This window comes from Branchiostoma floridae, chromosome 3 (assembly GCF_000003815.2).
Source record: "Branchiostoma floridae strain S238N-H82 chromosome 3, Bfl_VNyyK, whole genome shotgun sequence".
NCBI lineage: Eukaryota > Metazoa > Chordata > Leptocardii > Amphioxiformes > Branchiostomatidae > Branchiostoma > Branchiostoma floridae.
The window spans coordinates 24,988,941-25,013,015 of record NC_049981.1 but is presented as its reverse complement, the minus strand read 5'-3'; the positions used below and the strand labels follow the sequence as shown (position 1 = coordinate 25,013,015).

Below are 24,075 nucleotides of genomic sequence, written 5' to 3'. Positions count from 1 at the left end.
GTGCAAACGATTATCTCGACAGCAGAGAGCTACTACGTAGACAAAGCCACAAATAGACTGAATACCAACTTGCTTTTTGGATGAGACCAATAACATATTGAAAGCCCCCGTAGGCCTTAGACTAGCAAGCTAGAGCTATACGCGGAAGCCTGTAAAAATTACACTGGTATTTGATAAGATAGGGTGACATTTTCTAATGAGCAACTAGACCTTGAACCCTGACTGTCGCGCGTAATAGCGATTTGTATTATGTTCACAGGCAGGGGTAAATGACAATCAATGGAAACTGATTAGAGACGTTTACTACCGTGAAATGAACGTTCTTGTACCAAAGTTAACGGTTGGTTGAAGTGTTTGGCAAAATGATTTTGATCAGACGAAACATCCGTAAATGAATGATCTTTTGGAAATCTTGCGACAGTTGAAGTTGACTTGATTTTGTTTCATCATGTTTGTAGGAATCAGAAATAAACAGTCACGTATTCCCCTAAGGGCACTTAAAAGGGCAGTCGCTAAAATGTCAACTGTGGATCATCTGGTCCATTAGAAACACTAAAACCTTTAAATTGCATTACAACAAACAGTGGCCTTTCCATGAGTGAAGACGGTGGAGTGGAGGGCGCGCATTTGGGAACACTTCGCTAGATACGTTACCACGATATATTATACATATTCTTTATTCTGCTCTGTAATTCTTTCATAACGTCCATTCCAATCTCTTAAAGCTTTCATCCTATTGTTTTGCAGCTTTCATTCTAATCCATCATAGCTTTATTCAATCATTTTTTTTTACGTTTCACTTAATCCGTTTGTAACAGAACCACTACCACATTCTAGATTTTAGTGCCAATATAGCGACTGGACCATTCTAGGCAATTACTTTGCCTTACATAGTTTTGACATGTTAAGCCCACTCGGTGGCAAATACTGCTCAGATATCAGAAATACAATTCTCGTTAATAGTTTCATCAGGTTGGTAAATCTCTATAAAAGCTGGGGTCTTAGATACACAAGCCAGGGGTAACGTTTTGGCTACCTTCCCAAGCCTGAAAGAGACTTAACGATAAAATCACTTTTAGTTGTGTAGCAAAGAACTCAGTGTGTAAAATAACCAAAGAGGAACAGCAGACTTTCAAGGCTGTCAAACGTTCCGTTTTAATCCATTACCTTTCGCTTATACTCATGAGACCGCACCCTCGTCTCTTTCTTCTTCGTTATTGCGTGCTATTAACTATTAATTGTCTATCCGTATCCGAAGCTAGGAATCCATTTTCGCCTAAACCTAAAGGTGCACTCTCACTGCACTTGCGTCAAGCTTGCGTCACTGCGGAGTTCGTTCATTGCGTTCATTCTTGAAATCGTTGAGTATCTTTCGAACTCGTCAGTGACGCAAGCTTGACGCAAGTGCAGTGAGAGTGCACCTTAAGAAAGCTAGATTTTCATTTTCACCTGTTCACTCTCCTACGCAGAGGCTCGCTCGTGGCGTATACAATATCTCAGCCAATCAGTCAGCTCGGCTCAGCAGAGTCTTCCCGAGGTATAAGCTGCGATTGTTTTCCCAAATGAAATCGTCTAAAGTTAAAAGTTTATAGATTTCACGTCGGGGACACTTGGTAATGATTTGGTGAGGGTACATTAGCATCTTCTGTGTTATTCTCTAGAGCTAACTGAGGTGGATTGATCACAGGTTCCTGCGGCGCAGTGAGATATGTAATGGGCCATGTAATGTTTTCAAATCGTTACAATGTCAGCTTGGCAATTATCCGTTCTGCCATCAGCGGGAACAACACACATCGATCGCTTCACACACGTGGAGGCAGGGGCAATCCCCTATGGGACATCCGTGCATTACAAGGAAACATTTTACTTTTATGGTTTCTAACTAACAAAAGTTGTACATTACCCAGGATCTAGAGTTAGCTTACACTTTTTTTACAGTTAGTATACACTTGTGATATTTTTTACACTTTTATGTTACCTGCAATTAGCCCATGTGCAAGAATTTGCAATAAACTTTTTATTATTATAATTTTTTAACCGTCATTTAAGCAGTCATCAGCCAGCTATAGAAATGCGAAGAAACCGTTGAAGGCTAATTCTCCGGAGAACATTCACGACATACTCTCGTAGTGTTACTTGTCTAAATGGTTTCTAAGTAATGCTAGCTTTACGCTTTATTCTGTCTACTGAGCATGACGTGAAAGTCAGAGTGTATTGTTGGCAGCCCTAATCAGCTGGAAGATGAAAGAAAATTGTGAAGGCAATTCACCAGCCTGTTGAATATATAATTCAATAGCGAGAGATGCTGGTCTAAATGGTTTATAAATGATAAAAGTTTTGCACTCTTCTGTGAGCACGATTTATGTCAGCCAGATTGTATTTTTGATAACCCCAGTCAGTTGTAAAATGACAAACGGTTGTGAATGCAACTTGAAAGCAAAGTCTTTGGATGATATCTCAGTCACCTAACAAAAAGTCGCCCATATGGTTTCTAACTTATAAAAGGTTTACGCTATTTTGTCATCATGATTGTTGGCATTGGCAATGTACAATTTGCAACCTCGATCGACTATAAGATGAAATAATTCAAGATATTTAGCAAGGGTTATTTTTTAAGGCTAGCTAAGCCTAAGGCTTAAACGTGCTGCTTATCTAAATGATTTAGAAGGAATGGAAATTGCAGTATTTCTCTATTCTGTCAGAGTGATTTTGACAGCCAGAGTGTATTGTTAACAACCATAAGGTGTTGTAAGCATCCATAAGGTGTAAGAAACTTGTGAAGACAATTCAATAGAATAATTTTCTGGAAAATATCATGCACATAAAAAGTGACTATTTAAAAGTTATACACTATTCTGTAAGCATAGTTTTTGGCAGGTATTAGTCCTAATCAACTGTAAGTTGAAAGAACATTGTCGAGACAATCTGCAAAGTTGATTGTCCGTGGGATATATACCGATGTTTTAACACTATTCTTTCAACGCCATTGTTGATCATGGGAGTGTCTCGATAGCAACCCCTCACAGTTATTGGATGAACGAACATTCTGACCACTCTAAGCTTGCAAGGTGTTTTATGTGTGAGAAATTGAAAGCTATATTACTGAATAAATACCAAGTAAGGCTTCTAGAAGGACAGCTTTAAAATTTCTTTGAACCATCAAAATATAAATTTTGATGCGTCGTATAGAATTCGCAAAGAAATGGATAATATGTACCGTCAAATCTTTCAAATATTGTTATCATACATATTTGTGAAATTTGCACATTTTAGTCTAAGGCCACAGCAAGTAAATTTTATGGATGACATCCTCTGCAGACTGCAAAAATAGTGCGATAGGGCGAAAAAAAAACAAGATGGGTGAAAAAAAAACAAGATGGCTACATTTTCACAAATAGGCAACATGAAGTTGTGATGAATGTTGTAACAACAATTAAAGGGACAAAACATGGTACAAGAGCCAACAAGGCATTCATTCCTGTATTCAAGACATGTCCTGGTGTGGTAAAAGTGACACTAAAGTGGTAGACTGGCATCACCAACAAAGTTGGTAACCACACTCAGGGCTTCCATATTTGTGTCACTTTCCAACCCTCCAATAAGTTTGTTTTCTACAACTAAAGTCCTGGGTACATCGCAAGTGCCACTTATACCAGGACAACTGTCAGGCTACAACACAACATATTTGCTCATTTTGGTACTCTATCGCCATGTTGACCATCCCTGCAGAAGAAAAAAATTCTTGTTTTTTTTCTTCTGAAATCAGGCGAAAATTAATGCGCGCGCTGATGTCATCCATAAAATTTACTTACTGTGGCCTAAATTGGAAAGTAGCACTTAACTGATTGGCCCATGTTTGGTCAAATGTATCTAAATATCATATCGTGACGAGAAACGTCGTATCATTCATATTAGAACGTCCCCAGTGTCAATATTGCCAAGCCACAATGACACCTCTTTTTTATGTAAGTAGAAATTATTGCAGTTATTACAACGCTTGACTTCGGTCAGACTGTTGTATGTGTGTGTTATTGATTTAACTTCAACTTAAAAGAACAGCAATTTTTATGGTAGACACAATTCATGATAGTAGAAATCGATGTCCTTATTATAATATGTAACTTTGATCAGTCATTTGTGTTATTGCTGTAGCTTAAATTAGCAACGTGTTAGCCACATATAACACAAATGACTGATCAAAAGTAACAACTATATTGGGTGATGAAATTCATTCCTGTAAACAAAATCATCATTGTTACAACTTTTGTAACTTTTTAGTCACACTTAAGTTTCGATGCTGCCTCAACCCACAATGAACAAGGATTGAGTTCGAAATGTATTCACATCTACGTAGGGATGAAGAGTACCAGCGAGCACGTGAGCCCAAAAAGTTCTTATATCCAAAATATGATCATGTGCTTGTAGATTCTGAAATGCTTTTCAGAGTAAAGTAATGACGTTGCAAAACCTACTCCCCTGGTGCTTTAGCCTGACATGAGGAGGTGCACATGAGTCACATGAGACAGCGTGGACGTGACGATGGTTTAGTCAACAGCGCAATCACACAACATTCAGATGCACCGGATACTATATGAGCCTAATAGATATACAGTCCAGATCCTATCACTTAATCGGCACCAGGATCTACTTTTTGAATGTAGAGTTACGTAGAGCTGGAATAGTTATATCAATGGCTCTCTCACCGGAGTTAAAGCGACAATGACATACTTGTAAGCCACGTGAGAAGGCTTGTTGCTATCTTCGGATATGGAGCGGATATGAAAAACGTGTACTCAAGAGCCAAATGAAGTCGGTTCAATTGCTCAATTGGCACTAGAATCTACTATGGAGAGATATTGGATTGGTTATAACCTGAATACTTTCTGCTGATAGCCCTCTTACGGCAATAGAAGGGGCAATAATATAACGGGAAGCTATATGGGAAGTATTGGAGTACGAATTTGCTATCTTCAAATAATAGCCAGGGTAAGAGTGAAACTCTTTAAATACGAAAGGATGTCTACTTTACTGAAGAGATCATACTTTTCCTGTCCTGGAATACTTTTTAAAGTTCAAGGTATTTCACAACGGCCGACCTATAGTCTACACAATGCTCAGCAACATGTAAACGGTAAACACACACCATTCAGATGCACTGAATATATGACACATGATGGGTACGAGGTACACCCCGAAAGCTAAATGAACGACCAAATGAAAACAAACCGCAGACACACACACGCTTCATTTTTGGGTGAAAGCGAGATTGAAAAATAATTCATGTTTTGAGCGTATTGCTGCCACACCCCCATTGGGAAGCGATAGCTGAACGGTCTGTAGCTCTTTAGATACGGTAGTAATCACTTTACAGCTTTACGACTTGGGCTAATTAGGGATCAATCAAAATTACAACCTGTAACGATATGAGTTATCCCTCTAACATTAGTGAAACACTCAAAGGGTAAAAATATCACATGTTAAAACTTTTCTTGTCAGATATAACGAAAAAGAACTGTATAAGATAAGTAACCGATCCTCTATCAGCTTCCTTAGCATTTGAGACCCACGTATATTGTGCTGTATCGCAGCTGCTGACTTGTGGCAAGAAAGGTTATAATCACTTAAATGCTTCATTCCAGCGCTCATGGCCACGATTTACATGCAGGCAGGTATTGAATGCAAAGGCCATGAATATATCAAATCAGCTCCAGAGTGCCAGCGGACTGGTCGGTAAATTGCAACCTTGAACTTAATATCGAAATCCATTATGGCACACACAAGCCAGTTATGCGCATGTGTAAAGTGAAATACTTTAAAACCATAAACCATTATTCTAACCCGTGCATGATGGCTGACACCCTCAGGGGAAGCATTAAGCGGGTCCCTGAACATCTTAGATTGCCAACAGGGCGCTCCCGGCCAGGCAGGTATTAGGAAAGTGTGGATTTGATTTCGTTACGAATATTGAGTTCTCTATTTTAAGTTCCTATGGTTATAGTTTGTTTAGCATAGTGTTTTCCTGTACATGTTTTAATGTAGTAGTGTTTTATTTCACATCCATATTGATTGTGTTCTCTTTAGTAGATATGCTTCCTTGAAAATGAGCTTGTTTAAAACTGAAAGGGTCATGTAGTCATTTCCACCCATCTATCTAGTAATTTATTTCAAAATTCAATAAATAGCTAAACTCATAAATAGATCAAACTAGATAACGTTTTGCTATTCAAGCAGTCTTCCCTCTATACTTTGATATCAGAATGATATTTGTATGAAACTTTATATTATCACACTTATATGACAATGATAATGACAAATAACAGTTTCAGAAATCTAACAACTTATTCAGCGTCCGGCAAATTCTATATTACTGCAACATCTCTTGGAAACTGCATCATCTTAAAAAAGATATTCTATCAGAGTCTATATAGTATGGTGTGAACATATGATATACATGTACATGTACAATCACAAGTAGAATTTTGGCCAACTATTTCTAACATAAGTACCTTTGCTTACAATACAGGGATGGCCACGTCAAATGTTTCCATTAAGAATTTGCGTTACAAAAGTCATTATATAATGCATCACTCACGCATAATGTATCACGTATACGCATATCGCGATATTTGGGGTATCCACCCGACATTTCAGGATGCATTATGATCAAAGAAACATACAGCCCATTGCACACAGAGTCTCAGGTCTGAGATTTTCCCAACACTTCGGATAAAGAAACATACAGCCGGTAGTGAAGATACCGTGCAAAATATTAGCTGAAGGAATATTTTAAAATCCCTGGTGAAATGTCGACCGGTATTAAAGTCCACGGAACCTTTTGTAACCTAACACCACGAAGACCTGTATGATATTTGCTTTCCACTCTGCGTTAAGTTGGTAAGGCACAAAGAGCCCACGTGATGATACCACACATGGCAAGCCCAATCAGAATGTCCAAGTTAAGTAACGCCCTACCCACGGTAATCGTATCGTCGAGTCGGAGGCTTGGCACTTGACGCTGTCTATGCTGGTGTCAGGCAGCTAGCACAAAAGGTAAGGGAGGTTGCATTGTCTCGGAGTTAAGTTAAATAGCGAAGAAGACCTTTATTGTCCATATTTTGCACCATCGGTACATGCCACAATAGAACAAAGCATGTATACATTCGAGCTTGTAAGGGTACAAAAGTATAGCATGTGGGATCTATGTTATGATCGATGAATACAGATCAGTTTTGATATGGTAAGTTTATCAAAACGAATAAAAAGTATGACTTTGATAGTATGAAGTGGAGGCATATAGTTGATATCTACCTATAAAATCCTCTCATATTGCTATAAAACATATACTATATATATTGATCTGTAAACTCGTGAAACTATTTTTGTAGCTGTAGTTTGTGTATTTACATGTGATCTTCGTGAATATTGTAAACATTCACGACTAATAGCGTTAAGTACCTAATTGAAGACGATATTTCAGTGTTTTCTTCATAAATGTATAACTCGAGCCAAATAAGCTATTGATTAATGAATGTATCCAGAATCCAAACCTTAAATAATAGATTTAATCCGTCAGAACATCTCAAAGCATTTGATAGTCACCTTAACCCGGCGGCGGTGTATCTCTAGCTTGTGCGATGTCATTGAGGGCAGCTGTTTCACGTCTGTTGGTATCACGGTACAACATATGTTTTCTAAGCCATGGTTTGGCCAATGTTCCCCGAGGGAGTCTTGTATATCAGAGACCAATAGAAGAGTGTATGTATTCATACCCTTTACTGCCTATCCTTTTACTACTGAACCCGCTACTACTCTTTTGTTCCTCTCTTTTATTGCCTATGCTGAACTTCTTGAACAATAAAAATGGATTCTGTTCATTTTTATCTATGGTTTGATATCTCTGTTCCATGCAAAATCATTCTGTGCGCATGTATTGGTCTATGTACAGTACTTGTCAGTTACATTAATTTGTACCTCTGTCCTCTGGACTCTTGCTATATGTGTCGTTTTTTTTAAAATTCATTTTTGTGTCATTATATTTCAGCCATACCATAGGTATGGTGAAATATATTGTATTCGTAATGTTTCTTTCTTTCTCCTGTCAAATCTTCAAATCGAATCAACTCCGCCGTTCCTAAACCGATTGACTTAAAATTTGGCACAAAGGTAGAGTAAGCCAATACCCTCAGGTAGCTTTTTCATTTTTTTTTCATATCTGCCTTTAAATTGATTTTATTGAGGTTTTTGTCAATGTTTATGTATATTTTGGGCTCCTGTACCCTGGTATTACAGCCGAATGACATGAAATTTGGTACAAAGGTGCCCTGATCATATGCCCACCCAGATTTAATAACACTTTTGGCATATGGTACAACAAAATGCTTAATTTTGCAATTTTTGGCCATTTTTTGACAAAAAAAGCACATTTTTGCCTCCTGTACCCTCGTTTTACAACCGAATGACCTGAAATTTGGTATAAAAGTGCCCTTTAATTATGTGCACATAAATTCAATAACAGTTTTTCCATACAGTACAACATAATGCTTAATATTGCGATTTTATGGCCATTTTTGACAAAAATTGGACATTTTTGGCTCCTGTTCCCTCGTTTTACAACCAAATGACCCGAAATTTGGTAAATGGGTGCTCTAGATATCTATTCAAATGACCCATGTATAATTTTTGGCATGGAACACTTTAAAATGATATATTTGGGAAATTTTTGGGTCATTTTCCAATGGCCTAAGGGGTCAACGACCTCAAGGCCTATTGTTGCATGAGGGAGATGGATGAAATATGCTGTATTTGCTCTCAAGCAAATGTCGGCCTTTCTAGTTATTCATACATTCATTAATTCCTTCATATACCCAGCCTACTAATCATCTTTGAATATCTATCACCTTAATGTATTGTAGTTAAATCATCGTATAGAAGCGACGGCGCTTTCAGAGCATTTCATGAAGCAAATGCCTAAAAGAGATCTCTTGCTGCATGTATGACATACATGAAATTTGTTAATTGACAATCTTCATTGTGTCCTTTAAGGAGTAAAAGGACACAATGAAAATGATACAATATAAAACAAATTGATAAATATATGTGTATTGCCTAAAGTGTTATCACTGCATATAGCAATAGGTTCTGCAAATAGAGTAATCATAGTGTGAATATCTTAATGTTTGAACTGTAAATTTATACAAACTGAACAAAGCAGGTAAATGATACATTGTTTGCGATCCTTATCATTTCTAGGAAGCGTTCTGGACTGTCCCCCAATTTCATGAGATACTCAAATTAGATCAAATTTCCGTTGTCCGACTTCTGTGGTCAATCAATTAAAGGAGGACGAGTTGTGTAAACCGAAGGCCTTGTGTCAATGGCCAGAGCCCACTAATGTCATCATCTGTCTGGTCCGTCTGCAGTAGGAGCGATAAAGAACACTACAGCACAAGTTAGATTGCTTCTGATAACGTAGCGCTAACTGTACCTCCTACACTACCAAATGTCGATCACTTTGTGTATTATTAAAAACTCACTCATGAGGAATTAAAAAAAAATCACTATTATGACCCCTAGTCATGTGTGTTTCGAAACGTGTCTGGTGATAGAAGAGAATAAACATCTAAAACTCGTAACAACAAGTGCCCCGTGGATGTCACGTATGCTGTAATTTTATGCAATCCAACGGTCCTTATTTCGTTCCCATTTTCTAAATCGCATGAAGGCTATGAATTATTTGGTTGCCCTTTTGCCGTGTTTGCGGACTATTTCTGCCACTTACGGGGAAATTTTGCTATGCCTTTGAAGGGGGCGCGCCAGAAGAAGAAAGAAGGACGAGTGAACGAACAGATTACAAGCCATGCGATAATCAAAGGTCGCACCGCGGTGTTTCCCGGAGGTAGTACGGACCGGCTCCATGTGGTAATTGATACTATAGTAGATCTAATTTCCGTCTCCCAGATTCTGTGGCTGGACAGATTAAAAGATATCACATCGCCAGGAGTCATACTCATAGGCGGCTCAGTTCTTCATCTGTATCGTTCGGTAGAGGATCTCAGCTCGACGTTTGTGCAGGACCTGTATCTTGCTGATAACAAGAAACAACTTGAAGGTGATTTTACACTTTGATCTATTGAATGTACATAGGAAGCAGACCAGGGTTAAAATCTTTCTTCAGAATACAGTATTGTAACCCAAAATGCATGGGTGGCTCCACGAGCCTTTTTGGTGAACTTCAAGCAATTAAGAAAGGTACAAGTCAATTGTTTAAAAACGTGACATAAATTGCACTGGCGGTCGCGTTTGCAATATTATTCTGTTAGTTCACACTGTTTGTTCCTAGTTGAGCGCACAGAGAACGTCAAAAGGGTCTGAGGCTAGCCTGTGTTACAACGTTTCTCGCTGTCGGGGCTTATTGGGCCTTCTGTAGGCATGGCCACCGGACGGGCTGCTAGAAACGTAAGTCTCAAGTCAGTGACAGTTGCTTACTCATATGTTCTGCTATTTCTGCTGTTGTGGGGTCTGGATGTCACTTCTTCTCTGTTCAGTTTAATACTGAATGTGCTGTTGGCGTCGAATGGCCACGTGGATTGGATAACGGATACCGAATCTAGATTTCTAGGGTTTGATTCCTGGCATTTCTGGCTAGATGTTGTGTTGGGAAAGGCACTTTGTGCGACTTTTCTTTCTTCGCCCAGAAGTAAAATGGATACCTAAATTCGGTTGCTGACTCTATTGCCTCAAAAAGCTTACATTTACCTTTACCAATGTGTAACCGATAAGATGCTTAAATTAACTTTAAAGGTAAACAGAAGCGACGTGCAGCACAACATTATGAATTTGTTTAAGTAACGGCTTTTGAATTTGTAGATTTGCCTCCTTGACATGTCTAGGTTTCGGAGCTATTTGTAAAAGTAATTCTTGTGAATGAGGGGGTGGTCACCTTGGCCTGCGAGAAAGAATACTCTACTGAGCCGTTTGTAAGGTGAGTCCACGTTGTCTGGTACGCATAATGTATACTAGTAAAGTATTTCCAAAGATTGTTTAATGGAACAAGCCACAAATTAGACATTTTGAACTTGCTACACAATACTTACAATATGCCAGTCTCTCTGCATCCTGGCGGATTCCTGCCTGCGTGCCTGCGAGCTGGTGTGTTACGCCGAATGGCGGTTATACCAGCTATAAAGATACAGATTCCTGCCCAACGGACGATTTGAAATAATGGGTCTTCATCTGAATCATTTGCTTCGCCACAAGTTAGGACTGCAAAGAAAATTGCTTTGCGAATACAGTTGTATAGGTCTCTCTTTAAGGAGAGTCTGCAGTTCATTTGATTGCCCGGGGCAATCTTTACCAATCTAGGAGATATAATGTGTCACATTGTATAACTTTTCAAGAATATGGCGACAATCAATTTTTATCACGCTTGGCCTCCGCGTCTACTTCAATATAACGTTTTTATTGATTTTCGCTGTGAAAGACCTATGTATATATTGCATGGTAATTTATTTTCGCTGTAACATATTACAAAGCAACGAATATAAGTCTAAAAGGTAATGTTTTACAGATGTATCCCTTAATCTTCAGTCAAGAGAGACATCCTCTACCGTCTGTTATGCTTGAGAGAGCGTCGTGGGATCTTGTGACTAATGATTTTGGATTTCTGGAGTCAATTTGCTGTAGTCAGTTTTGAGTCTGATTGAAGCTATTGTGTGAAAGATATATTCAAAAATCCGCACAATATCTAGCTTTAATGACAAACAATTAAATATCAACAATAAGAAATATTTGCTTGCAGCTTTTGAAATACTAACGATTTAAATAGGAATGTCGAAGCTTCTTCACTAGAATGAAAATGCATCTTCCAAATAATTTCACCATTTTCGAGTGCTCATTTAGGACATGATATTCCCTAATTGTAATGTAATATTTGTACATGTCAAGAAACACTTTTGGCTTTTAGAATGCTAAGGACTAATATACAAAAAGATTCTGCGCATGAAGTAATATGCAGTCCCCAAGGCTTGAAATACGCTTTGTTGAAAAAACAAATGACGTCCGCACTGTTTCGATCCTCTAACCGTCGTCAAATATTCTTCATTTTTTATCACTTTTTGTGATATGAATATCCAAAAAATATGTCATTTGAAAAGTGCCTGGTTCTACTCAAGGATAGCTTATACAATAAAGGCATGGGTTTTGTGTTATATTGCAAAATATCTCGACAAAGGACGTCACGCAAGGGTTATGTCCATTAAAAAGTTTGGGAGGTCTTCGGATTGATTCCTACGTGATTTGATAGTCTGCCTACGCGAGCAGTTGGAAAATTGCTGGCGCTCGTATAACAAGATATCAAAGGAAACGAGAAAGCCATTTGTTGCATGTTGTATTGCATGTTGGACATTTATACAATCACGTATAAAAGTCTGACTTACTTCCAATTCGTTTCGTTGACTGTTGAGTTCTTATGACAGGTTGGAAGTTCTGGACTATTGATAAAATATGATTTACGCGTTAATAATACTTATTTTGTGAGGTGCAAATGGATAAAATCATATTTTGACACGACAGTTGCTATTCTAAGTCATCTATTTTACTTTTTTGCATAGTTCCGTAAACTCGATACTGATTCACAGTTGATCTTATGATACGGAAAAAGAGCACAGTCTAACGCATAACTTTCAATCATGTTTCATTTCTTAAGGTTAAGCCCTGGCAGCTCGAGACTAACACCAGGCTTTGATAAACATAATTGTAAGCGCTATTTGCAGTCCCTGAAGCATACGTTCCTGAGTGCTTTCTGTGTGATTGAATTACGTTTTGATGGAGTATGTAAGATATGAACCAGAATAAAGACGTTTATATCATATTAGTGACATGTAACCTTGTCCTATATATATAAATCGATTAATTATTACTGATTGAGTTGTCTCAATGGACCAGCGCAATGGTTTGTGCTATAACGAATGTAGTCTAACGAATTTAGAAAAACTCAAATGACTGAAAAAAACATGTTTATGCTTGATACATAATGCTAACGTATAATTCAACCATAGTAACTTCAGTATCTCAAGCGGCAAAACCTTACATAATGAAGAATCCATTGATTTGTGACACTGTGGTGATATTGGAAGTAATATGGATTGTATAAGGCTTTACACGAAGAGTGTACATGTTTGTAAAGAAATATAAGAAGCAAAACGTATATTCTTTGTTACATTCAGAACCTTCCCCCGGCCCTAGAGTCGACTCCCATCCACTTCTCAGATTTGATTCCCACCCACGCACTGGTCCTTACTGACTTACTCCCAAACACCAGCCGATCAGTCCCCAACTCTTCCCAAGCCGGCCAGTAGCCGACCAGTGGCCAACCGGGCCGTCCAAATACCAACCACAGTCCACCTTGCTACAGACCAAGTTCTTACAATGGTAAGGTGTGGGCGAGATACTACACTTGGCTATATGTAACAGGGGATATACCTAGATGTAGTACGAATTTTACTTTTATTAAGAGGCTGCGACATTTTGTAGTTTATTTGTGACAGAAAATTCAGTTTGATACAGTACTTGACCAACCTCATGCATCCATGGCCTAGAAAAACCGCCTTCTGTTTGAGCTTACCCAATAGCTTGCCCTGGCTTATGAAGATAGCTGAAATGGAATTAAAAAAAAAAAACACATGTCAACTTCTGACGTGCGAGTAGATACTACCACATCTGGTGTGATCTAAACTTATGTTTTCAAAACTGGAATTTGATAAGCTCACTGATCACTGTCTCCATGCTATTATATTTTCTGAAATGTGCAATTTACATTCCTCTTGGACAGATGCGCACGTGCACGCGTGGCAACTCTAGAACATGGAAAAGCCCTGGACACTAAATGTCTGTCAACCAAAGTTACTTTGCAGTAAACTAAAGTCCCTATGGAAATCACTGTTTGTTTTGGGTGGTTGAACCTAAGAGAACTTAACAACATTGCCTAACAGTGTAACACAGATATAAAATATTGTAAAAGCGCATTTAGGTAAGCTCCAACACGTTCCCTCTGTGGCATTGAGCCGGCTAGCCCAAAGTAATCACATCGCGCACACCGAGGCACATGTAATTACGGAGTCGTGATCCTGTCTGTGTTTCGGCTGTATTCCCTGGGAATGATGGGATAGAGACAGGGTACCGGGGTCAATCACCCTGCTTCAGTATCACGTAAAAACAGCCTGCGTTATGAAAGAGGCATCTATACAGTGATTTAGCTACTAGCTAGGCCCGTGTCTAATACACATTGGGTTGGAATCCTAGCTAACCCGATGCTGTAGAAAGCTATTTTCCGAGCCATCATCGTTTAAAGAACTTTGGAGATGGTGATAGCGTCATTGTATGAAACCAGTTAACCTTCACAATGGTTCATCAGATAAGAACCTGAAAGTTGGAGACACTAAGCCCCGACTGATGAATACCTCTCCCTCAGCAGTATACTGGCCACTGTCTGCTACAACATCCTCAAAGTATTAAGAACAAGACAAAAACCTGTTCCCTTTAGAAAAACCCATGTAAATGTTTGGTGGTAATGATGAGTGTTGAAGCAGCAAGACTTAGGAGAAACTAAAAACAGAGACATATCTTAGAAAATTACCCTTCTCCTCATTTTGAATCGCTCATCTTTCATCGTATTTGATCATTGTAATTTGCTAACAGTAATGTAGGATCTCAGTAGACGTTTCAAATAGTCAGTGAGCTGACATCAGGCTAGAGAAGGTGCCAGAGTCATTTCCTGCGCTTGATATTTGATGGGCTGCACACGGTAAGCCCTCGCTTTAATGGAAAGGAACCCTCGATGGGCTTACCTAGCATATTAGACACTTTCTCATTCATGATTTGTTTAACATTATTATCACGCTTTGATGTAATGATTTGATGTTTGTTTTCAATCTTCATGTATTTGATATGTCCGTAACGTGAATTGAAGGATATATCATGCTATTACCATTCATGATAAAATGTTTTATCTGTCATATTACAAAAGCCAAAGAGAAGACCAGAAAAGGTTTGTTATAATTGAAGCAATCAGGCTGTACTGATCTCATAGATATGTCCGGCATTAGACGATAATATATCTTAATTGAGAAAAGGATTTTCCGTACATGGGAACGGGTAATCAAAGATGTCGTATCATATCTAGAGTTTTTGTGAAAGTCCCACTGCCATGGACCCAGTCATCACAGATATCAGTGATCCTCCCTCTCCCTAATCAATTCCTATCTCCCTCCCGTAAGGGGTCATTCGTCGGCTGACCAGCTGTTTATGGATTATACCACACTACTTCCAGGAAGGGGGTGTCGGTCGGTACTGTTGCATTGCCCGAAAATACTGCTATGGGAATCAAAATCACCACACTTCTTCGAACGTCAATAACTATCCGTATGCATACCAAAATTGATACAAATCCATCCCAAGGATACCCAGTTATAGGTGCGAACACACAAAAGCAACCAGAAACAGTACCCCGTTCGGAGGAAAGCCTCCTTCCAGGAGGTAATAACCAAACCAATTAACTACAGTACCTCAGTCACCGCCGTTCAGGAACTGGAAATCCTGCGTAAGAGGTTAATGTCCTCTAACTGAGATAGTCACGTAGGCAGTCGGAGCTACTGCCCTCTCAACGACAACACTGTAGGTCGGTATGTAAGACCTTGGAATCAATCGGCAGGCCTATAGCACCTTGTACGTATAAAGTGAAATGGAATGGACCAACGACCTGCAAGGTATGACTTAAGATGTAATATTTTCTAATACACCTTAGTGTTTCATTAATTATATAATATCATTAAGCTGTAGTTCTATTATCCTCAGGAAGGGCGGATACATACACAGATATTTATGGCAGTTTTCTCTTTACTGTTAACTATGACGTCCTCACTTTCCAATGTGTAGAATAATATAGCGTCCTAAAACTAACGTGTCAAATAACTAACACTCGTCGAATGGCGGCGATTGTGTGTTTTACATAGTAACATTGCATGCTTGCAATTGTATATTCTAGGAACTTTAATCATTCTTTTTTTTGCAATATATGTATATAGACATGACAAACAAACCAGCATATACTTCTACATACACTTCGACGATGGCTAAGCTCATTATTCACAAGTCCCCTTAAACTTTGAATTTGAGAGCTTGGAGCAATCAAAATCAGATTTATATGGCCCATGACTTAACGCATTGAATATGATTCATGATGTAAATGTATGATTTGAAACCAAGCAAACAAAACGTGCAAAATACAATTCTGAATGGACGTCATTCGAACTAATTATGCGGATTTTGGTCTCTTAATGATCACCAGTTGGAATGAGAGGAACTCCTCAATAATCTGGAGAGCTTGGTCGTACTTGCTCAAAGAATATCAAATAAAAAAGAGCAGTCTGATTGAGAATGTGAAAGAAAATTTGGAATATATAAATTTTAGATCCAACCAAATTAGAATCCAACCCAAGTGTGAAGTGAATTAGGCGAGTAATATATACTGTTTGCGACTTTAGATCAGGCATGTACGGCACGTTGTAATGATATATTTCATTAAATCAGCCTATCTAAATGCACAAGACCTTAGGATGACAAACCCATTCATCACAGGTGTTAGATGCGCGGACAGCAACAGTCAGAACCACCTGCATGTATTGACTATACATAGACAGAACGAGAGAATTACGATTTCCTCAAGGCCTTCATCAGTTATATTTGGGTACGTACCTAACGTAAAGCCTGTCACCTTTAAAGCCCATGCGAAGGAATGCATATCCATCTAGCAGAACGTTCGACCTTTCGAAATGGACTTGCAAAGTTCCTTCGATCAATATAGCTGCGTGATCTATCATCATCATGATCCTGAAGCCTTCTTGATGTGCCAAGTGCTGTAGAAGATACAATCACTCATCTTTCCCTAAGAAGGTTAAATCATGAAGCATTCGTATAGGTGGGAATCGAAAAGGGTACTTTGAGTGTTTGGAATGGGATCAAAGGCTCTGAACTCCAACATAGGTTGGCCATTATAAAGTGTTTTATAGGACTAACATGTGCATTAAATTGGTATGCGTAGCCTTGACCTATATAAGTCGGGTATTGATCCGCCGCCGTCACTATATGCATGGTGTGTAGCTTTGAAATTGGAGACTAGCATTCTAAGATATTGCAGTCCATAAGTGGTTTTCTACTGATTTGATTGGTCCTGGAATGAATAAGTTTCATAAAAAAAAGTTAGGGTAATTTAAAGCAGTCATCCTCAACTGAGGCTATGCATGGTGCTTTTGCAGGTAGCCAGTGATGCAACAATGCGGCTTAAGGCTTCAGTTACCAATAGTTACAGTATATAAGCTGTCTAAATGTATCATAAAACCTTTTATTCCTGAGTCTGGTGAAAAGGTCAACGATAGCTTTTTACATAGAAAGTCTTATCTGCTATGTATATTGTGAAATATGGCAATGGTATCCTGCCAGATGTAATTAGGTGTCACAAGTAAAGCTCTATGATAAAGCATGTTTAATCTTCTAATTCCTGATTGCTTGGGCCAAATTCGTTACGGACTTGGCGTCTGGCATCAGTAGTTTGCGTTTCAGGTTAACGAGGCAGTGATTTTACCTGCTACCAGTACAGACAAACAATTCGCAATTTAGCTGTTACTGATAGCAATTTGATGTCAATTGTATTTAATTAACTAAAAGCAACTGGAGTCGAAAAACCGGGGAGCGAGTCTCCGTGCGCCTCGCTTCCCGCGGACGAAACACAGAATGAGAGCCCCGGTGTGGTGGGCGGAAGTGTGAATAGGCAAGGACGGACACGCGGTGACCACGTGTGAAGTCATACAAAGACCGGGGACTGGGTTGTCGTAAATTAATAAAAATGACATCACTGACATTTTTCCACAATTACGTTTCCCTTGACCTATTTGTTATTTGTAGGAAGCTGAATTAGTCATGTATAAGAGGCCATATTAGATGTCTACTCTAGGTGGGCTCCAATGTGTACAGCCTCCTACATTTCCCCCGAACTCTAACCGTTTTTAGTTCTGTTGTGCTTTAATTGATGATTAAGCTATTTGAATGCATAGTGCTCATTGTTCGTTGTCAACGTTTTTCTCGCCTAATTTCCAATTAACTGAAAGGAAGCTTGGCAAAATCATTTGTTATAAAATTAAAAACTCTCCTTTCTTTCAGTCCATAGAATATGAGTCAGTGGAAACTGAACTGAACAGCCGGGGTCTACAAGACCAGACCTGCTAGGCATTCAACTGGCCCCATTATCTTACTCCACATTATCCTTATCGGAGCCATGAATACGAGGTTGAAACTTGTCATGTACTTATATAGCATAATCAAACAACACAACACCTACTGGTATATATTTGACCTACATTGTAAGTAAGGATTCTATATACAGCCACTCAAGTTAAGTTTGAAATCCAACATAACCTTTAATTTTTTATGACACCTGACACCTTAATCTTATTAATTACCAGTTCTACAAGGTGCAACATTTTTTCAATGGTTACCATACAGAGGCGGCAGCAGCAAATTTCGTTTGGGGGGGGGGCGAACTTTTACTGACAGAACTTTGCGGCACTTGTAGCGCCGAAGGCGCTACCCGTCGCGCGGGATCCAGAGGCGCAACCATCCTAGGAAAATTTGAAATCTTGACCCTCTAAAACACCATTTCATGCGTTTCGACGGGCAAATTTTGCTGCCAGACTAAGCTAACTTTGATGACAATTCTGTTAGAAAGACACATGGTTTTAACGAGGGCGATGCCCCAGAAATATATTCACGATTTCGAGTGCCGAGGGTGCAAGCTGTCGCAAGGTTGGTCTGGGGAAGTTTTAAAATCTGCACCCTCTGAAACGCCATTTTCTGTATTTTGAAGGACAAATTTTGCGTAGGGACTATGCTAAATCTAATGACATTTTTGTCAAAGAAAGAGATGTTTGAGGGCGATGATCCACGCCTCAAGCAACAAATTCACCATGTCGTTGTGAGCGCCGGAGGCACAAGTCATCGCTAGGGAGGTCCGGAGAAAATTTTGAAATCTTGACCGCCTCAAACGTCATTTCCTGCATTTGAGGGCCACATTCTGCTTGTTAACTAAGCTAAGTACGATAGCAAAATTTCCATTAGTTTATAAGGTTTTTGAGAGCGACGCTCCCGCAACATATTGTCTTGCGCCGACATGGCCGAAGACGTGAGCCGTCACAAGGGAACTCTGGCGAAATTTTGAAATTGGGACTCTCTGAAACATGATTTCTTGCGTTTTCAGGCGTAAATCTTGCCGTTAGACTAGCGTGATTTAATGAAATATCCATCATCAAAAAAATACACAAGGTTTCAGCTTGATTTTTTGGGAGGGCGACGCCCCCCCCCCCAACATATTTTTCGAGGGGGCAGCCGCCCCCCCCCTGCCCCCCCCCCCGGTGCCGCCGCCACTGCCATAGTTATCTGCATCTGTATAGACGGTATAACGTTGAGTGGGTAACACACCAGCTTCTTCTGTAGTTGGTTAAATCACACTGAATGGCATGTCACACCTAACGTTTGCACATCTAGCTGTAACCATTGTTTCAAGCTATTCGATAAGGATGGCCTTTACAGTACGTGGTGGGAATTAGTTCCAAGCTACGATGTTATTAGTAGAAAAACAATTAACACCTCAATATATACCTCAAAATATAGCCTCAGATTTATGACTCTGTAGCTAGCACGACTGATACCATAGAGATTCATTGACGCATGTGTGAACAATGACTGAAATGCATTTCAATATTCATTGAATGAAGGCTTGACTGCTGTTTACCACATGTATAACGGTAACTATTGGTACATGAATGTCTCTATAATCATAGTCAACTGATGTTGAATTTTGAAAAAAAAATTTATCCTGAAATTATTTAATTTGGAATAGTGATATTCAGGATGAATACGGAATTCAGTGTATTTATCAAGTGTTTTTTGAATGCAATTAATTATTGTTCTGTTTTATTCTGTATTACCTAAGGCTGAGGCTGTTATAAATGTTGCACTGAAGTCAACTGGTACTCAGAGTAAACAGTATGTACACAATGCAAAAATTACCGGTTCACTTTTAACAGCGTGCATTTCTGTCATGCCATGCCACGTCATTAACCCTTCGGTACCTTACAAGACTTGCCCATAATGATTTCTCTGTTGGCAAAGGTCCATGATAGGGGCGTAATAAGTAAAACGAATTGCCGTGTAACACGGTGTTCGTCATCAAATATGTAATCAAATATACATTACTTGTTAATAAATGTAATAATTGATGTTAAGGCTGTCGTGCTCAGTCCCTAATGAATGTTACACCCAAATTGAAAAATCATCCTCTCATGTCGCCTTGCAAATTCATCATGCATGTCGTTTTGGTATGTGGGCGAGGGAATTAGATGGTACAAGTACGTTAGATAGCTAAGGGTGAGAGTTATACATCGTTGATTTAAAATGAAATGCCATATAAATGCAATATGTATTTGAATCTTTGGTTTATTTCGTCATAACGACATCACCTGCTCCCTCTTGGCAGCCAAAAGGCTGAATTGGAAAATTTAGGTGCGTATAAAACCGTTACAATCCATGTTCCATGTATTAAAGGTCAGTATTCTATGTAAGAATTGTTGATGATATTCGATCAACTTGAACTACCAACTTAAACGACCAACTTTTTTTTTCTGCTTGAAAACATCTCATGCGAGTTGTTGCCGAATGCCTATGAATCCCTTTACGATCGAGACAATGGAACTCTAACGATGGCGGTCACAACTAATCAATATCATTAGATTCTTTGCTCGTTAGAGACACTAAAGTCAGTCATAATAATCTTTCCCACATGCTGCTAATGAGAAAAGCTACATATGAAAGGTACACAATTGAAATGATTGTGATAAATGACGTTGAATTTGAAGTTTAGTCTTACCGACGAATCCATTGAACAAGAGATCGCTGTTAGGTTCTGACTAGCTTCATTGAATGGTCAATTACGTTAAGAAGTAAACAAAGTTTTTGAAACAGTCAATGAATTGTTTGTCCCCCTCATAAGAAATAGTTTATACATTAATTCATTACTCATTCGGCTAATTACCAATTAACCATTAGTTGTACAACGTAAATCTCAACAATGAATATGACTTCTTAATCAAAATCATGTATCCGGGATCAACATATTTCAGTTAACTAAAACCCACCTGTAAAATACATAGTCAGCCAATTTCCTGTTTTGTTGCCACTGATACGGAAATCTGAGTTCCATAACCGCGACAAATAATTTACAAGGGAACGGTTGTAAAATGCCACATGTTCCCTTGAATAAGAGATTTTTATTCAAGGGTCAAGAATCAAATTTTATTGCAGCTATCAGACCAGTTTTATTACCAGTTTTCAATTACAGTAGGATTATCTCAGGTAACAGCCCGAGACATTTAACCGTTTTCAGAAATTCAAGTTTGCCATATTTCATCAAGCTTGAATAGTACCTTGCTGAGTCAAGAACCTGACCCAAGGTATCTGTTACCGAAACTGTCGAGATTCATTAGCAAAGCTTAAGGAAACATGTTTACAGGTCTTGATTTCATACTCGGTAAACAATGGAACGTCTCAAGGCGAAGTCGAGTAAGGAATCTGGTGTGAAGAACCTTTACTGACACAACATCGGGACTTGTCAAGGATTCGAACTCAGTACATCCATGTTCTGAGTCAACAACCGTAACCCTAAACACCGTGTCACTCTATTCCATGGTACTGATGCAAATTCTGACATCCGTGATGCTCGTATCCGTAGGTGGGTCAAGCATCTAGTTGGAAAGATCCACGTCTTTATGTTGGAATACTGTTGAGTCAGTTAGGCCAGTTTTACTACCAGTTTTCAATTACATTAGGATTATCTCAAGTAACAGCCCGAGATATGAAACCATGTGCAGAAATCTAGACGTGCCATATTTTAGCTCAAGTTCGACCTGTACGTTGTAAACTCCCGGTCGTTGTTGAAAGCATCGGTAAGGAAAGCGTAAATACTTCTTACTTGTTCACCGTTTAGTCCAAAACATTTTTTTCAGTTGAACTCTAGAATCAACTATAGAAAAATAAGGTGTTTAATACAACTCCCCAATTCATTACCTGGTCGACTCAAAGCTACCTCCCACATTGTCTAAACATTACACCTTGCAGTCCATTCAAGCTCTGATGGAGGTAGCGGAATATTTGCTGACGTTGAAATGTCGTTAGGTAAAATATTCCAGGCTATGTTATAAGAATCTTATATTCATATTCCGAGTCACCAGCAAAGCTATTTTTTATTATACATTTTATCAAACCGTAGGACTAACTATGTTTTCAATACACAACCTGTCAGCCTTCAATAATGATAAATATTTGTGTATTTTCTGGCTTATACAGGTCGCATAGCTGGGTGAAGTCAGCTTCCCAAGCCGTTGACGTCTGGCGTGTTGTCGCCTAGAGCAACCATTACAACACAAGCTCCTGTCGTGTTCACGTTCACATAGATCTGCAGGGAGGGATTTCAATCATAAACGAACAACGAACTACAAGGACGGGAAGAATATCATCTATCTTCTTGTATTGCTGCGTCGAGACATTTCACAAGAAGGAAGACGAATCATAACAAGCAAGACAGAAGGGCCCAAGGGAGACGATTAGCCAAAGACACAAATATTCATGTCCCTTAGCTTTCCTGTACAACATCATTAATGTACCACGGCTCTAAAAGTTATGTTATCTTAGTCCAACACCTGCAAAGAGCCATAACAAGCCTAAGTAGTGGATTGATGGAGGATGCTTCGGCTGTGTACATTTTCAGCGGTAGAAGTCAAGAGTAACACCGCTTTTTAAAAGCTATTTGAATAACAAACCCTCTGGCAGATGGATTCTGTCTTTGAGTGATCAGTCGTGACCACTTCTGAAAAACTACTTGCTTTTGAAAGCAAGGCGCTTCCTCCCTTAGGGCCAAATTGATGAAAAAAATTCTCAAAGCTTTCATCATATTTTGTCAGGTTGTGTGACAAGACTTGCGAAATCTTAGTCCTCCAGAGAACTCGGCCCAGGCACACAGAAATAATCCTAAAATCACTACTCATTACAAAGCCAACTATTGAAAGTCTCACACTTCCTGTCATCTCCGTATCAAAGAAGCAACGCCTGTTCAATAATGGCCACGACGGAAAACGGTACAATCCCTCCAGGAAATGTGACCAATTTTGAAATCCCAGGCACCATTCTAAAACAGAGCATACCAGTCATTGTCATTTTGGTCATATCATACTTCGTAGTCTTCATATTATGCGTGGTAGGCAATAGTTTAGTTTGCTTTATTGTGGCGAAGATTCCTCGGATGAGGACAGTGACGAACTACTTCATCTTAAACCTGGCTGCAAGCGACATCTTGGTAGCCGTCTTCTGCATGCCATTTACTCTTGTGGACAACATCATAATCGGTGGGTTTTGCTATCCATTACCGTTTCAGGTTGGGTCATATCGTAGTGTGATATGATCGTTTTCCTCTGATAAGAAAAACAACATATCGTTAAGCATAGTTAGCACAAATCATTGTAAAGTAATTTTCAATACAGAGAGAAAAACTGGACTTAACAACATCAAAGCGGGGGAAGATATCATGTCCAATCTGTCTAACACGATGATCACATCACACACACGTACAAAAGTGATTTGTAGATTGCGCATTTCGTGACATAAACGTCCACTGCTTGTCTTTTCATTGAGCTGGAAGTTACAGTTAAACTTTGCTGCAGCAAAATAAAACAACGCGATACAAATTTCTTTCAGTTGTACTCTAGAACCAACTTTAGAAATATAAGGTGCTTAAGTTGAAACACAACTCCCCAAATCATTACATGGCCGACTAAAAGCTACCTCTTACATTGTCTAAATATGACACCTTGCAGTTCATTCAAGCTCTGATGGAGGTAGCTGAAGAGTTGTTGAAACGTTGAAATTACAGTTCAACTTTGCTTCAGAATAATAAAGCAACGACGGCAATTCTTTAACACA

At 39.0% G+C, this 24,075-nt stretch overlaps 1 protein-coding gene across 1 annotated transcript in view; it reads left to right on the top strand.

The window, feature by feature from the left end:
* LOC118411777 (neuropeptide FF receptor 2-like) overlaps positions 1 to 24,075 on the top strand; it is a 41,537-nt gene that overhangs the window by 13,230 nt on the left and 4,232 nt on the right. Inside the window, exons 3-4 of the mRNA XM_035814263.1 lie at positions 22,447 to 23,548; positions 23,970 to 24,001. Coding sequence (XP_035670156.1) covers positions 23,216 to 23,548; positions 23,970 to 24,001 — 365 coding nt within the window. The 5' untranslated portion in view covers positions 22,447 to 23,215. The remainder of the gene's footprint in view (positions 1 to 22,446; positions 23,549 to 23,969; positions 24,002 to 24,075) is intronic.